At 42.0% G+C, this 16,506-nt stretch overlaps 2 protein-coding genes across 3 annotated transcripts; both read left to right on the top strand.

Moving 5' to 3' along the window:
* Positions 1-210: 210 nt before the first annotated feature.
* Positions 211-6,006, top strand: LOC142397339 (forkhead box protein N2-like). 2 transcript variants are annotated; one of them, XM_075480684.1, is made up of 5 exons: positions 211-315; positions 2,249-2,902; positions 3,083-3,204; positions 4,292-4,347; positions 4,745-6,006. In XM_075480684.1, the coding sequence occupies exons 2-5, from the start codon at positions 2,288-2,290 to the stop codon at positions 5,095-5,097; spliced, it is 1,146 nt and encodes a 381-aa protein (XP_075336799.1). In that variant the 5' UTR covers positions 211-315; positions 2,249-2,287; the 3' UTR covers positions 5,098-6,006. The 2 variants fall into 2 exon arrangements, with proteins under 2 accessions (XP_075336799.1, XP_075336800.1); XM_075480685.1 differs by having other exon boundaries at positions 2,246-2,902.
* Positions 6,007-6,537: 531 nt separating this feature from the next.
* LOC142397858 (atlastin-3-like) lies at positions 6,538-16,306 on the top strand. The gene is made up of 14 exons (XM_075481607.1): positions 6,538-6,646; positions 7,880-8,102; positions 8,671-8,805; positions 10,381-10,485; positions 10,567-10,617; positions 11,592-11,648; positions 11,773-11,865; positions 11,950-12,088; positions 12,175-12,302; positions 12,384-12,440; positions 12,551-12,622; positions 12,802-12,993; positions 13,138-13,377; positions 15,374-16,306. The coding sequence occupies exons 2-14, from the start codon at positions 7,899-7,901 to the stop codon at positions 15,434-15,436; spliced, it is 1,536 nt and encodes a 511-aa protein (XP_075337722.1). The 5' UTR covers positions 6,538-6,646; positions 7,880-7,898; the 3' UTR covers positions 15,437-16,306.
* The last annotated feature ends 200 nt before the right edge of the window (positions 16,307-16,506 follow it).

The following is a 16,506-nucleotide window of genomic DNA, read 5'->3' as shown; positions in this document are numbered from 1 at the left end:
CTCCTCTTGGTAGTACCCGCCATTTGCTACCGATCGTTTCCTGTGGTGTTTGATCCTTTCAACGTGTTTTTACTGCACTGTCCTGCACCATCGGTAACTGCTGACTGGTGCGGGAGTGCGCCCTGGTGCGCGCTCCCTGCAGAGCGTCCTTTTGGTTTCCAAGGAAACCGCGGACAGCAACAGAGCACGGAGGCAGAGGTGTCCGGCCGCGACTCCGCTTTTAAACATCAGGATTTCTCCTTCAACTTCACCGCGGCGCGTCACGGTCATTTTAAGAGGGCTGGTCTCTGTCTGGGTCGCCGTTTTGAAAATCTGGTGAGTAACTTGTTTAAACTGAGCTTTTTTCGAGGCTGTTGGCGCCGAGAGGGGTTACCTGTGAGGGGGGAAAAGGCGGCTTTCCTGAATAGCTAAATGAAACTTTATATTGTTCCGCCATTTCCCCGCTGAACTGCTTTGTAAAGCCATGTGGCATCATAAACTTAAAGAGAGCTATAGATGTGACCTTACATACGATAAGTCGACGGCCGGCCCAGTTTGCTAAAAGCATGAAATGTGTGTGAGTGCACCTTTGATCGACTCAAACCTGCACCTGTTCACTGACCAGGTTTGTCTTTAGTAAAGCTGGAGATGGAAATGAGAGAGCGGACTTTGGACAGAGTGGATGCTCATCAGAGGGGAACGACTTGCAAACATATAACTAAATGGGGCTGTTGTGTATTTTTATTCATTCATCTTTTTTTTTTTTAGCTTTTTCCATCAGCCCCTTTGAATTGTTACCTCGCATGTCAGAGTTGTTGTTTTTGTTGTAAAATGTAGTTTCACAAGCCTGTTGTAGAGTTCAATTATCTTTAAAAAAAACTTGTTTAAAGTAATAACTTGTTTAAAGTACAATACAGTGAAATAAAAAGTAAACCCTCTTTCAAATCCAAGGATTTACACATCAGGCCTTGACATAAAGGTGAATACAACCTCAGATGAACAGACATATAACACTCAGACATTATTTATTGATCAAAAACTGAGCCAAAGTGCAGAAGCAGTGTGTAAAAAAATAAGAAAGCCCTTACTGTTTTCATGGGAATTAAGAGAGTAAGTAGCAGCCAGGTGCTGCTAATTGAATGCGCCTTATTAATTGATCATCTTCAAGTGTGAGCAGGTCTATAAAAGCAGAAGTGTGTTGGTCTGAAGCTTTTAGGTGTGTGTTACACAATGCAGAGGAGGAGAAAGCAATTGTTGCTGCCTGTCGATCTGGGAAGGGGTATATAAGGTCATTTCTAATCTATGTGTAGTCCATCATGCTACAGAGAGAAAGATAATTCACAAGTCGAAAATATTCAAGACAGCTGTCAATCTTCCTAGAGGTGGACGTTCCAGCAAGGTCCCCACAAGAAATGCTCAGAGAAACTAACAATTAAAAAAAGACTAAACTATGGCTTTGTAAACAAAGCTTACCAGCCTAAACACCTCAAACTGACTGTGAAGCACGGAGGTGGTGGGCTGATGATTTGGGCTTGTTCTGCAGCCACAGGACCTGGACACCTTGTTGTCACCATGAACTCCTCTGTACACCAAAGTATTCTAGAGTCAAACGTGAGGCCATCTGTCTGACAGCTAAAGCTTGGCTAAAACTGGGTCATCAACAGGACAAAGATCCCAAACACAGCAGCAAACCTACAACAGAATGACTGAAAAAGTAAAGAATCAGGGTGTTCAGATCAAGTCCAGACCTCAGCCTGATTGAAATACTGTGGTGGGACGTTAAGAGAGCTGTGCATAAACCAATGTCTGCACACATCAATGAACTGAAGCAACGCTGTAAAGAGCAGTCGGCCAAAATTCCCCCACAGCAATGAGAGGCTGATAACGTCAAACAAAACGATTGCTTCTATTATTACTGCTGAGGGTGGTTGAACAAGCGGTTGAGTCATGGGGTGCACTTAGTTTTTCACACAATGCTTCAGCATTTCGTCTTAGTTTCTGTTAAATGAACAACAACATGGTGGTCTTATGTGTTGTGGTTCATCTGAGGTTGTATTCTTCTCATTTTAAGATGTTGTAAAGACCAAATCATTTTTGTTTTCATTCCGATACAAAAAAGCTTAAAATAAAAAGAGGCTTTACTTTCTTATTTCTTTTCATTTGGACACACGTTGGACGTCTGTCTGACTTTGAGGGAATTTGTAAATGTTTGGCTGAGCGTCCTTCCTTACAGCTGTAATCCTGATTTATTTCTTACATCTCTCAGCAGCCATCCAGCTGAATGACCCTGGAGATTTCCTCTTGAGTGATGGAGAACATCTCTCACGCACTGCCAGTCTCCTCCTTGTGCCCCTCTACTCTTGGAGAGCCTCTACCTTTCTCCTCCTCACCTCAGCAGATCTCCTTAAATGGCTGCATCTCGCTTCCACTTTCACCCATCTCCTTCCCACCGTCCCCAACTTCACTTTCTCCAGCAACAGCCGACTATGCTCACACGTCCTCCCCTCTGTCCCACTGCGCTGCTTCTCACTGCCTCGAAGGACAAAACGCACAATACCTCAAGCAGGACAGTATATCTGACCAGGATGACCTGACCTGTCTGAGCTGGCTGCATCAGAGAGGAAACCTGCTCCCGCTGCAGCCTCTTGCCAAAATGACTCCGCTCCCTCAGCAAGAGTCCTGCACACCTGACGAGCCTCTTCCTCCTCCTGCCTCATCCAAACCGCCGTACTCCTTCAGCAGTCTGATTTTCATGGCAATAGAGGACTCTCCACACAAGAGGCTTCCGGTGAAGGATATTTATGAATGGATTGTGAACAATTTCCCCTACTACAGGACGGCCACTGGAGGCTGGAGGAACTCGGTGAGACACAACCTGTCCCTGAGCAAGAGCTTCCGTCGCATTCAGCGGGACAAGAGCCAGGTGGGACTCTGACACACTGAACTATTTATTTAAATAAAGCATTGAATCCAGATGTTCTGGATTCAAAAACAACACTTACACCTCGCTGAAGGGAAGCTGTTGCGTTGTACTTTGTGTTGTTGCCAGCTGATGTGTCAGCGTTGTTTGATAGTAACGAGACGATTTGTGCGTTCGTTGCAGTCGGTGGGGAAGGGATCACTGTGGTGTGTGTGTCCCGAGTATCGTCCGGCGCTCCTGGAGGTGCTGAAGAAGACCCACAGTTATCACAGCACAAACAGCAATCTGATAAACAAGCCTGCTCTGTGAGTAACATCTGATGCACTGTGTCCAGTAAGGCAGCTTCACACAACTCCATCAATTCAGTCAAGACTCATTTATTACTTCATTCAACCTTTCTTCGAACCCAGAACGCAGTAAGGAATACAGGCCTCATTTATTATGTAGCCATGCAGGAGAATAACAGTTGTAGGAACACAAATAAAAGGCTTTGATAGAAAATATTAAAAAGCCAAAATCAGTAAAGGAAATCTTACTAAAGATAATTAAGTAAAGCAAAAGCAGTTAGAGGTGAAACAAAAGGAACTAAAGAAACTTAAGCTACCTTTAGATTTGAAATTAATCAAGCTTTTACTCACAGAAGATTCAAAGCTGCAGATGTGCTGTGAATAAAGAATAAACTGATACAAAAGCCAGTTATGGAAACGAGGTCAATGAAGGTCAACATTAGCTGTGACAAAGTGATTTAAAGGGATTAAAATAAAGAAACACAAAGAGACAAATGACATCCAAAGGTTTGCGGCTTGCAGCTAAGCCATGAATGTAGAAAATCAGTATAATCTGAGGGAAAAGCTGCCTCGTTGTGTTTCCAAAATGCAAAGGACGACTAGATTTATTTACATTATTTTCTCTAAAACACAAGAAAATTAATTAAATGTAAGCATCTCCTTAAATGGGTGAAGCTTCTAGTTTGAACAAACAGTTATTGCATTTCATATATCTTTTAAATCAATTGATTATGAGAATTGAAGATGATTTAGTTTCTGGTGACTGTTTAGCCAAACCAGACAAATAAAACAATACTCTCATAGTATTGGTGGTCGTGCAGTGAGTGGATTGAAAAATACATCAATAAAGGACAGAAATGTGTTCAATAATAACATTTGTTATTATTTACAGGCACTTGATTCTCAAATATAATTTGTTGCATTACCTTGCAGTCTGGCACTATATTGCAATACATTTGTCTAGATTAATTTATTATCATGTTTTTTAAATTCTATTCACTTCTAATGGTTGATAAATCTTTACAAATACACCGACTGAAACAAAATTAATTAGATAAGATACAGTACGTTTAAGTAGCCGTCTAACTTGTCACGTTGTCTGCAGCTTGCAAGGAGCTGACTACGAGGTGCCTGCAGTGTGTGATACAATGGAAATCTCAGGTTGGTACACCGGGCTCATGTCGTCTCATTTGGACGGAATCTGCATATTTGACCCTGTGTGAATATGTTTTAGTCTGCAGTTCTTCATCAGTGGAGTAGCAGCTCTCTGTGACAGTTTTATCACCTGCAGCCTTTCTCCCACTCTGTAGCTTTCTCAGCGTGTCACATTGTTCCTGTGTTTGTGTTCTGTTGGCATGGGAACTGCCCTCTGTTACCTTGGCAACCAAGGCATAGCCCAGCGTAGTCTCCGTCATAAGTCCCCCTCGATCTGCGTGCTTGATGAAGAATCGGACCAGTGCTTGTTCAATCAGCCTGTCTGAAAACGGTTCATTAATATTAATGATGGTCGTTCATTTATTCATTTCTGTTTTCATGCCCCCCCCCCCCCCCCATGCAGAACCTCTTTCTAATACCCTGCTCCTCTCCATGTCCTCATCCCAAATACTTGCCGCTGATAACCCACCTTTCACCGAGAACCCACCGTGCCCTTTGACCCCGGATCACGAGGAACTAGTCACCATGGAGTCAGTTGAATACCAGCAAGAGGAGGTCAGCGAAGACATGGAGAAGGACCCCCTGTCGGACAGCGGCTACATTGAGTTACATTACTACCAGTCCAACCAGTTCCAGTACCTGGTGCTGCCGGGAGACACTGAGCTGGACCTGGAGACTGTGGAGATCCTTCAGCTCGATGCAGAGGCCCAGGAGGCTGCCGGGTCCCTGCTGGACCTGGCAGGTGGTGGATATTAGTTAATATCCAACTGTAAGAAAATGTTCCAACAAATAATCCAACAAATCTCCCTGAGATGTTCACACTGCCTTATGAACTGTGTGTCGTTGTGTAATTAGATAGCAATATAGGTCTGTAGATGACTAACTGAACACTCCACATGTATTCAGGCACTTCCAATGCACAAGCTGAACTTACCACAGAACAACATCAGCCAGATGTGGTTGATATAATGTTTAAAACTGACGTTAAAGTATTAATACATCTTGTTTTCATGCTGTCCATTGTGATTCCCTCGCATATTAAGTTCATTCTCAGGGGTGGGGAGCAGTGTTTTTCGATTATGTTTCCCAAGCTGAGGTATGATTTTTATGTACCACTGAAACCTGCACAAATTGACCAACACAGTGATTCACATCCAAACTGTTACCATTTTTATTTAAACATGTTACTAACCTTTCCCTGTTTGTCACAGTGGTGACCGCCCCCCTCCCCCTTTGTTATATAAATCTTTTCCTGTAGCCTTTTCTGAAAAGCTGCCTTTCTTAATTATTGTGAGGTAATTAATAGATATTTAATTTATTATGAAATTACAGTTGTAGTTTGTTCTCCAAACGTATGTGGAAGCACTGCTCAATAACAGTAACATATCATTTCCAGTTGTATTTCCTTTTTTCTCTTTAAGATCATTCTTAATCATTTCAACTGTGTTATCTTTCTCAGTCTTCAGATTATGTTTTCCAGAACAGATTTTTTTTAATGTACATGATGTTAGTGTTTGTTCCTGAATCCCTAACCTGACTGTCTTGGGTCTCTATAAAGTTAAAACTCTAAATATGATCTTTTAAATGAATCTTTCTTCAATCTGGAGTCATTTTATTGTTGTTTTTTGATTACCCCACTGCCATTTAAATCCCTTTATATGTCAGGGTACACTGAATTTCTCTTTGTAAAATTGTATTTTCCAAAGCTTTAGATTTTGTTATTTAACAAATAAAAACGTTGATGACTTTCTTGTGAATTGGAATCTTTGCTTTGTTTAGTGTAAAATTTGTGTAAAATGGTCAGTATCTTCAGAAATAATCATTCAACTTGTTACTGCTATGCTTATATGAAAATCACCGCTGGAGGGCGCTACACGCGCAGCCTACAAGGATACGCAACGTATTTACTCTGTGTGCCTCCAAACAGAGCAGTGTTGTTGCTAAGAAACAATCTCTGTTTTCCGTGTAAATCTTTCAAATATGATTTGTTTAAACGCAAAACACCAAGTCCTGTTTTTTTTGGTTTGAAGGGTGTTTCCGTGTTCGTCACTTCTCGTTAAAAACTACATTTCCCACATCTGAGAAACACCGTTTGTGCTAAGGGGCTTGTAGTTTCCTAACGCGCCTAACTACAGGCCAGATATTACGCTAAAACTTCATTTACCTAGCGTCATTGCGGTGGCTAAAGGCGGAAGTGTGTGTCGTGGTGGAAAAAAAAGTTCTAGTGGTTGCTTTCGTGCCAGTGTGAAAAGTTGGACGTTTCTCTCTTATGAGACTGAGTTGAAGCCGTTTGAAGACACCAAAGGTAACGTTGCACTGTTAAACAGCAGCTAACGACAATGGATCAGCTCCTTAGAGGTTATTTGTGACTTGTACTCCTTACAAATGCTGCATTGTTTTTCTTTCTTTTCCTAACTCTCGTCTCCCTTGACAGCCTCATACGGACACATGTTAGCTCTTTGTTTTTGTTTGAATTCACGCAGCCGTACAAGCTGTTTGCTGCTCTGTTAATCATTGATTAAACCAGTAGACATCCACGTCTATATAGTTTAATTTGCCGCCGAAAACTTTTAATGACAGTTTTTTTTTAAGAACGCGCTGTGGTGTTTGTAGAGAAGTTGCTTCGGAGATTAGTTTATCTCATCCAGCAACTGCTCTTTGCCAAACACAGAGGGTTTTCCGTATAGGTCCCCGCTGCTTTTGATAATTGCAACACTTCTTTTCAGCACATTCACTGCAGAGAAATGGCAGGCATGCTGCTCCTCAACGCCACACCTTTGAGGTGTTGAGTACTCAGTTTTGGTTGAAGCGGGGGGGGGGCGAGCTTTGGGTATGATGCGCAGATCGATTATTATTGAAGCGCCTCCCCATCAACCCCAGAAATCGGCGACAAAGAGCCCCATTGAGGCAGCTAAACCGAACAGAGTATCGGAGAGCATGCTGAATCCATAAGCTGCAGGCAGAGCAGCATGACACCCATAAGAGCAGCCCACATGCAGCTCCACACAGAGCTCAACATTGTTTCTGATGGAGGGATTAGTGCTCGGCTTATTTTTCAGCCATCACAAGCAAAAACTGTGCTCATTGAGTAAAATGTTTTGTGGGTGATTACCGTCAAATGCAACATTTCTTTAAAGCTATCGGTTGTTCAGCTCAGCTGAATGAAATGTAAATATTTTTTTTCTTTTACAGCCAAAAATGGCTGTTGACAATATAGATTAGTCTTCATTACTTTTCAGAGTTTCTTATTGATTACTTCTCTCATGGTGACAAAGAGACTTGGGAAACTTTTCATATTAATTCATGAGCGCCAAATGCAGTATTTATATTATCTGTGTACCAAACTATTCTGTGACAGTTGAATAGTTGAATTAAGGGAAATATTTTCTGCTCTTTTTGAGTTCTCAACGTTATTTGCTGGTTTGATGCACATTATACACTATTCATTAAAGATGGTAAGAACTGATTATTGGGTGAAAGCTTGAGATGAAATCCAGTTTTAGCTCCTGCCTGATGTTTCTGTGTTTGATCTCCACAGGGACCAGTAGTTGTGCAGAATGGGGAGTGAACCAGGCCCAGTTCAGATTGTCACAGTTTGTAAGGAGAATCACTCCTTTGCGTTGGATACGGAGGCGTTGGCACGGATTCTCTTGGCTCCGGAAGTTCGAGACAAACATGTGGTGGTGCTGTCGGTGGCCGGAGCTTTCAGGAAAGGAAAAAGCTTCCTGCTTGATTTCATGATCCGTTACATGTACAGAAAAGTGAGTCTGTTCACATCCTCTGATTCTTATGCTTCGTGTCTGTTTAAGATCCCTTTGCTCAAAGCATCTGATGCTGGGATGTTGTTGTATTAGATCAACAAGTTCTCTGGCTTCTTCCTCCTCTTCAGATGTCAAATCACTAAAAGTGTGGCAGTAATGAAAACCTGTGCAGTTGTACGACATTAATGCCCATCCCTGATGTAACATGTGAACAAACTTGTTTCCTGTTTTTAGATTTGAGTTGATGCCTCTCTTTAGGAGTGGAGTGTTTGTGTTTATGTGTTTTGTAAATGAACATCAACATCAGGAGTACATTTGGAGCTCTTACTGCTAAATGTAATTGATTTTATTTTTTATTTTTCCTTAACTCCTTTACATTTCTTCTATCACATCTACCTGACCCTGAACTATAGACACTATTAAAACTGATAATTATGACCCGGAAACTCACCACTTGTTCTGTTCTTACTGGGAGTTTTTGTTGTGGAACTGTGGAAATGCTCAAATGTACAACTGCCGCTGTAGTTTGACCTGTTTGGTGTTTTCGGGGTCATTTGTGTTTCTGCAGAGTGATGAGAACTGGCTGGGTCGGGATAACGAGCCTCTCACTGGATTTTCTTGGAGAGGCGGGTCAGAACCAGAGACAACGGGCATCCAGCTGTGGAGCGAAGTTTTCCTGGTCCAAAAGAGCGATGGCACAGACGTACGTCGCTCGTAGATGTTGATTTGGTTCTTATGTTAACACTGAAACTATAACATGTAAAGGGAGCAGTTGTCAAAATGCTCATTTAACTCATTATGACTTACATTTTTGTTTTAAAAAAAACCTGGTTCTTAGAAATACTAATCTGTGGTCTATTGAGGGAGCATTGTGTTACATTTATCTGTATTGTTATAGATGTTATGTGTCCTGGAGCTCTGTTGCTCTGGTTGTTTTTAGGTCTTTAAACTTTTCTTTTTTTTTCTTGGTTTATGCTCATTCAGCTGTTCATGTTCACATGGACACCAGAGATTTTTAGGAAAAAGAGCGAACAGTTTTTTGTTTTTTACCCGGACTTTTTCAACACGCGTCACCACTGGAGGCTTTTTGCTGGACATGAGGGGGAGGGTGTGGTCTCTGTGTAGAGCGCAAGGAAGCAGGACGTGATGCAGAATGGAAATCGCTGTTTTCTTTGAAACACAAGGAGATTAGCCGACGAGGCTTCTTGTTTCCTTGATATCGATACAGCAAGTATCCACAATAGTGAGGAACGAGTGGAAAGCAGCATACAAGAGATCAGACAAGAGAAGGGGCCACTTACCAGCATGCACACAGCCAGTGAATGTTCTGTATTATTTGGTGCTTTGTTTGTACATCAGTGATGTCCTGGAGATTTTACTCGAGGACTCCAGCGTAAATGATGCAGACCTTTGCTTTGCTCGTGCCGTCGCTCCAGAATATCTTCAGAACTTTTCAGGGCTTCAGTGTCTGTGTGAAACGGCTCATGTAAGATGTCTATGTCAGGACATTTTTAGAGCTGGACCTGATTATTCTACTATTCAGATTTTGTTTTGCGTGGTAGATAATCAGCTTTGTATTTTTGGATTTAGACGGTACTTATTTAACTTTCTTTTTTAGATGACTGTCACAGCTTGGGCCCCTGACATCTTTGGCACTCACTGCCATGAATGCCATGCTTTAGTTCACCTCAACCTGTGATAGATGACTTTTTTTGGTAGACTCCGTTCAGAAAAACACTGTGTGACATATGAAGTAACTCTTTGGACAAACTGCTGACATCACTGCGCTGCCAAAGCAGGGTATTTGTTCCCCTAAGTAGGTCCCCGTGCCTCTACCTCTGGTCTGCAGCACCAGTGTGAGCTGTCTGCACATGCTCAGTGTTCTCCTGGTTACTTAGGGGGTCGTGGAGTTTGTGAGGGAAAAGTTGAAAAACATCGTAAGTGCCTTGGTGATTTATTTATTTTTTTTGCTTGTGAAATTGTGTCACAATAAGTTCCACCAGCTGAAATAAACGGATCAACAGGCAAACAGCACTCACTCAGTACGGACGGAGTCAGTGTGTCGGAGTCAGTATTGGCTTCAGCTTTCCGGGGTTGTAGTTATGTCAGATTGAGGGAGTTCTGTTTTGTTTACATTTGTTTATGTGTATTTTAAATTACAGTTGGCCTAAACTTTCAAAAGCAGTTCAACATTTCAGGTTTTAATATATTGCACCAACTTAAAAGCTCACATGTAACACGCTGTCTCATGTCGGCTTTCTTGTCTCTGCTGCTGTAGGTGGCCGTGGTGTTGATGGACACTCAGGGAGCTTTTGATGACCAGTCCACCGTGAAAGACTGTGCCACCATCTTTGCCCTCAGCACCATGACCAGCTCAGTTCAGGTGACTGACCTCGGACCATCACTGACTTAAATGCTTCTCCTCTTTATTGTAATGAGTGCTTACGAGGCTTCTCTTTTGCAGATCTACAATCTCTCTCAGAACATTCAGGAGGATGATCTGCAGCAGCTGCAGGTCTGTTTCTGTTGATATGAAAAGCTGATGTGATGTTTCAGATTAAGCATGTTTGGAAGATTACTCCCAAGAGAAGAATCAAGTTCACCCTCATATGAGCTCGTCTCATAAACGGAGAGTGTTGAAACTACAGCTATGCTGTTATATGAAATACATCTTTGTATTATGTTGCTCAGTTTTCTACTCAAGCTAGCATGCTAACCGGCTAGCTGCAGTCCTCCATACCCTTGTCTAATATCACTTCACTGTAGCATCCAGTGTGCCCTCAGACAAACATAAGAGTCAGAAGAAGTGCTGCTGAGACATTGCATTTTCACACTCATTCATGCCAGAGCACAGATGGATTGTGCATAAAGCTGCAAACACAGCAGTGCTCATCTGGAAGCCAGATGTGTTGTTACGTTGTGTTTTTAGCCTTAGCACACATGTTTGCCATATAAACTATATAAGATGTAAAAATAAAAGATTATCTAAAATCTGTCAAATGTACAGGTATATAAACATGTCCACAGCATTAAATATGATTAAAAAACATCATATTTTGATATAGGTAGAAAACAACATAAGTAACCGTGTGCTAAGCCTGAGGTGTTTGTTTCTAGGATAACTTTAAAAATAGTCTTATGTCATTGTTGAAAACCACGTTTAGTGCAAACCTCTGACATGATGTTTTATAACAGATGGTGACTAGCTTAGATATTACCAATAGTGAATAAAACTGGCATCAAATATTCGCCTCTTAGAGAAGTGAAACGTTTCTACATGATTCAATATGTGGTGTTTCACATATCTTATGTCTGCAGTATTATTTCACAATGTGGAAAAAATGATGGGTGGAGAAAAGTGAAACAATGTGTGTGCATAAATGTCTTTTCTGTGGTTAACAGTGTAATTTCACTGCCTAACGTTAGTTTCACTCATTATTGCTGCATCTTGGTGTTCATTTTTGCTCGGTGGATTCCGTCTTTTCACAGCTGTTCACAGAGTATGGTCGTCTGGCCATGGATGAGATCTTTCTGAAGCCCTTCCAGGTACAAGAATCCTCAAGATTTCAGACATTGTTGCTGATGTTATTTGGGGCTCATCTAAAGTTTGTATATGTCCGTGTTTTGGTTAAAACAAAACGCTTTTAACACCATTTTCCTTCTCCTGTAGTCGTTGATGTTCCTTGTGAGGGACTGGAGCTTTCCCTATGAGTACGTCTACGGGTTTAAAGGTGGCAGTGATTTCCTGGATAAACGATTGCAGGTACCAGTTTTGTCTTATCAGTTTTGCAAAGTTTTAAAATTGAATCTCAATTAAATGCTGATTTTTAAATGTTTTTTGTTAAAGGTTAAGGAAGCCCAACATGAAGAGCTGCAAACAGTCAGGGAGCACATCCATTCCTGCTTCACCAACATTTCCTGCTTCTTGTTGCCTCACCCGGGGCTGAAGGTTGCCACCAGCCCTGCTTTTGAGGGACAGCTTTGTGGTAAGAACTCCAAATCTTCATCACGTTCCACCTTGTTTAATGGTAATTGAGTGCACTGCTGAGTCTTGGTGCATTTCTTTTGTCAGATGTGGCTGTAGAGTTCAAAGAGCAGCTGCAGAGTCTGATCCCTAAACTCCTGCATCCGGACCGCCTGGCTGAGAAAGAAATTAATGGAAACAAAGTCACCTGCAGAGGCCTGCTTGAGTTCTTCAAGGTAGAATCCACTTCATGTGAGCAGCTCTGCTGCACCTGAGTCAGTTCATCATACCTCCTCTTATTATTTTTGTGTCACCAGGCGTACATCAAGATATACCAGGGAGAAGACTTGCCACAGCCAAAGACCATGCTTATGGTATGTGCAGCGTTAATACAAGTTGGAGTCATAAGCCATTAAGTTTTCAGAAGTATGGCGAGTGTTAGTTTTAACCCCAGTACGGCTAACGTGTGCATTTGACTCACCAGGCGACAGCAGAGGCCAACAACCTGGCAGCCGTGGCAACAGCTAAAGATCATTATTACAAGAACATGGAGAAGGTGAGCTTATTATTAAACACTGACCACATATCTTTACTCTGTTTGCTAGTACCTGTTGGCAGTTTGGTAAGTGGAAACATCATAAGCATGAATTTGTTGCCATTAGTGTAGACTTTAAAGTGTCTGTCGCTTTATTTGAGAAATTAGTGAGTTGGTAAAAAATTGTTTGTCTCTTTCAGATGTGTGGGGGAGATCTGCCCTACATGTCCCCCGAGACGCTGGAGGAGAAGCACCAGTTTTACTACGGAGAGGCTCTTCACAACTTTTCATCCACCAAGAAGATGGGTGGACAAGAGTTTTGTGACCGTTACCGGGCACAGCTGGAAAAGGAGCTGGAGGAGATGTGGCAGTCGTTCAGCAAGCACAACGAGGTTGGTTTTGCTCTATGTATGTGTTTCTGTTTTTATTTTTTAGTTTATTGGGATTCATTCAAAATACCTGAATCGTACAGTTATTTATGGCGGTGATGTGACTTAAGGATTCTTCACCGATCACCTATTTTTTTCCTTTGAAAGTCTAAAAACCTCTTCAGCGCCTTCCGGACTCCTGCCGTGCTCTTTGTCCTGGTCTGCCTCCTCTACGTGCTGTCAGGCGTGTTGCTCTTCGTTGGCCTGTCCACCTTCGCCTTGGTGTGCGACTGCTCTCTGGGCTTGATCATGATGGCCGTGCTGACGTGGGCCTTCATTCGCTACTCTGGGCGATACCGGACTGTGGGCGGAGTCATCGACCAGGCTGCAGGTGTCGTGCTGGAGCAGGTAAGAACAAAGGGGAGGTGGCCGGTTCTGTCATTCTGTTTGTAACAGCTTTCTGTGTGATAATATGTTTTAATGCACTGTACCAGTTAAAGCCACTAGAGGGAGCAGTTGATGTTGGAAAGATCCGTTGAGTTAAAAGAAAAGCTGCTTACACTGTTAAATATGTAAAGGGATTTAAAATAGTGCTTCTTTTAGAGTCGAGCACTAACAAAATGTTAGGTAGCTGAGCAGATTCAGATTCTGAGTATTCCTTCAGTGGCTTTATCACTCAACCACATAAGCAGCTCAAAGGAAAAGTTGGGATGTAACACTCTTATCTTCTCAGTGTCATGTCATTGACTGGCACAATAGAAGCGGCCTATGAATTAAGGCAGCATTTGTACTACAAAGCAAGTTCAACAAGACGAAACCTGAAACCACAGTCGGAGATGGGTAACAATGGTAGTCATTAACTTCCTTTGTTAATGCAGGATGTCTACGTACCGCCTAGGTCAGTCAAGACGAACAGGTTATGGAGAGCAAAACCAGACATGTCACAGGGAAAAGAACACCGCTGCTATAGATGTGGCAGGAAGGAATTCTGGTAGAGTTGCTGATAATTTAGATTCACACTTTAAGATGAGGAACAGCAGCAGCACAGTCAGATGTAAGTTTCAGTAAGATTAGATATGAGGATAGCTGTAAAAAAGCTGTATACCAAACAAAAAGATGCATACGTCGGGTACATCTTCACTAAGAGGTCTGGTTACAGGAAAGTCCGGACACACTAGTTTGGTGTGCAGTAATATAGATGCAAGAGACCACAGTGTTCAGGAACCATTCATACAAAATTAAGGATGATACGTAATGGGAGGATACCTCAAGTTTATGCAGCAATGGGTGAAAAACTACATTAATACACGTCCCCATGGGAATGCGATTTTTGGCTATTAATGAAAGTGAAAAGTGAGCTCAGAGAGACAGGAGACAGTTTCCTCCGCTGTATTGCTGGTGTTAAAGAGATAATCTGTTTATTAAGTTGATATTTTCACTTTACCACTCAGTCAGCGGAGTGGCTTCACCATCTTCACTTCCTATGACCCGGCTACACACTCAGCTCCTGGAAGCTGTTTAGAGCTCTGTAGCTCAGATTTCGCCCATAAGCAGGAAAAAAAATAAAACAACAACAAACAGACGCAAAGCAGTGAAGACGTATCTCTAACGGAATGATGCAGTTTGCATTTAGCCAGGAAATAACTTGATGTTATTTTTATTTTTCTACCAACCATGTGCCCAAACATGTGCTCAAGCGCCTAAACGTGAGCCAAACAGCGAGCGTAAAGAGTGATGTTGTTTAGACTAAAGATTCTCTTGGAGGGCTTCCTGTCTTGTGACTGTTCACATAGTGACAGTTGAGTCTTCATTCACCTGACCGGCCGCAGCATCAAACAGGTGTGAGGGTCCAGTTGTCCAGAAAGTGTGACGCTGAACATATGAGCAGGTTTCAGATGATGTTCAGCCATCTAACGAGCTCTTCTGTTGGAGTTTACAGGGCAGCGTACTTATCACTGCTCTGCAGCCACTCGCCTACTGTGCTGATCTACTTTTCTGTGGTTATACATTGTGTACACTTGTTTTATCTGAAAACTACTCAACTGTTTGCCGCCCCTTTCACAAATTTGTGATTGTGGTGGGGTTTTTGTTTTTTTTTCTTTTTTAAAAACCCTGAGATGTTGAATTGATAAAAGTGACAAAATGAAAAATGTATGAGCTAATTCAGGATAGCAGGGCACTAATGGAAAGTGAAGCTGCCAACAGTGATGGTCTAAAAGCCCCAGAAACTGCCCTCAGAGGCTGCTAAAATGTCATTCTCAAGTTCACTTCCCTTACTTTCACAGAACAGGAAGGTTTAAATTGACCAAAAATGCAGAGAAACTGATGTCAGCCGCTGGTTAACAACAAGCTTCAGCCAGCATGCATTCAAATAAACCGTCTCTCCTGTTCTCCCTGTTTTCAGGCCACTGTGGTGTTGAACAAGTCAAGAGGAAAAAGCACCAGTGACCAGAAGAAGTCCAGCTAGAGGACCTACGGACCCACATAATCTTAATACAGAGCGAACAGCACACAACACAAGCACACACTAAAAGCCTTATCATCCATCGGCCACATTGGCGCATGGTAACAACACAAAGCCAATTCACCAGCCTCTCTATTATGCAGATTACACAACCTGTTTAAGTCCAGGCTGAAAGGCAGGTTCTTAAACACTCAAAACGTTCTAACTTGTAGTTCATGTCTGCAAAAGATACTGCCCTTAGTTTACAAGTTTACAAGTCCTCCTAATGTAAAAGTCGATGTTTACCTTTAAACCTAAATGAAACTTTTTCATTTTCTCTTTCAGCTGAATCTTACTCGGCTGAATCTTGGTGTGAGACATGGGGAGTCGGAGTGCTTTTCAAAGCCTCCGCTGTTTATCTTTAAACACTTTAAAATGCAGCTTTAAAGCTTATACGTGTTACCGTGGCTCTATTTATTTACTCTCTGGCCTTGAAACATTCCATTCTGTTTGTAGATTTCCTCCATGTTTTATATAAAGTAGCATTTCTTGGACGGTGGACGTCGCCGCTTGCAGAGGTAAAAAACAAAACAAAACGCACTTTCTGCAGATTCATGGAGCTGCATGTACTAGTTCAGCTGAAATTGATTGTTTCGATGCTTTACCGTTTATTCCTCGATGGAAATATGTTACGCTTTCTGAGCACTAGATGATACACAGGATGTTCTAACATTCATACAAGTTCAACATCTGTTCTTAAAAAGCTTCAAACTCGGTTGGAAATCTGTTCTTGTAAAACTGAAAGTCTTGAATGGAAAGCGACCTTAAAAAATTAAGCCAAAGAGTTAACTCTAAATGTTGTGGCATGTTGCATTTATGGTCCAGTGGTTACTCGCATCACTTCAAATACAAGTGAATTTAAGCTCAAACTGTGTCCAGAAAGTAATCGGGAGACGGGATACAGACACACATGTGGAACAAATACCAAGCATGATGTTCAAATAGACTGAAATACAGAAGAAACCAGCAGTAATACCTGCAGTACACGACTGTCCTGCTCCTGAGGTTTTTGTAAACTTTTAGAAAATAGCAAC

Source organism: Odontesthes bonariensis, chromosome 13 (genome assembly GCF_027942865.1).
Source record: "Odontesthes bonariensis isolate fOdoBon6 chromosome 13, fOdoBon6.hap1, whole genome shotgun sequence".
NCBI lineage: Eukaryota > Metazoa > Chordata > Actinopteri > Atheriniformes > Atherinopsidae > Odontesthes > Odontesthes bonariensis.
Note: the sequence above shows the minus strand (reverse complement) of the source record. Positions and strands in the feature narration are given on the sequence as shown.

Excerpts from the sequence above, each read along its gene's own strand:
- LOC142397339 (XM_075480684.1), top strand. The coding sequence starts at position 2,288 with ATGGAGAACATCTCTCACGCACTGCCAGTCTCCTCCTTGTGCCCCTCT. Across the intron at positions 3,205-4,291 it reads CTGATAAACAAGCCTGCTCT|CTTGCAAGGAGCTGACTACG; the intron begins GTGAGTAACATC and ends CGTTGTCTGCAG. Across the intron at positions 4,348-4,744 it reads TGATACAATGGAAATCTCAG|AACCTCTTTCTAATACCCTG; the intron begins GTTGGTACACCG and ends CCCCCCATGCAG.
- LOC142397858 (XM_075481607.1), top strand. The coding sequence starts at position 7,899 with ATGGGGAGTGAACCAGGCCCAGTTCAGATTGTCACAGTTTGTAAGGAG. Across the intron at positions 11,649-11,772 it reads TCTTTCTGAAGCCCTTCCAG|TCGTTGATGTTCCTTGTGAG; the intron begins GTACAAGAATCC and ends CTTCTCCTGTAG. Across the intron at positions 12,441-12,550 it reads AGCCAAAGACCATGCTTATG|GCGACAGCAGAGGCCAACAA; the intron begins GTATGTGCAGCG and ends TTGACTCACCAG.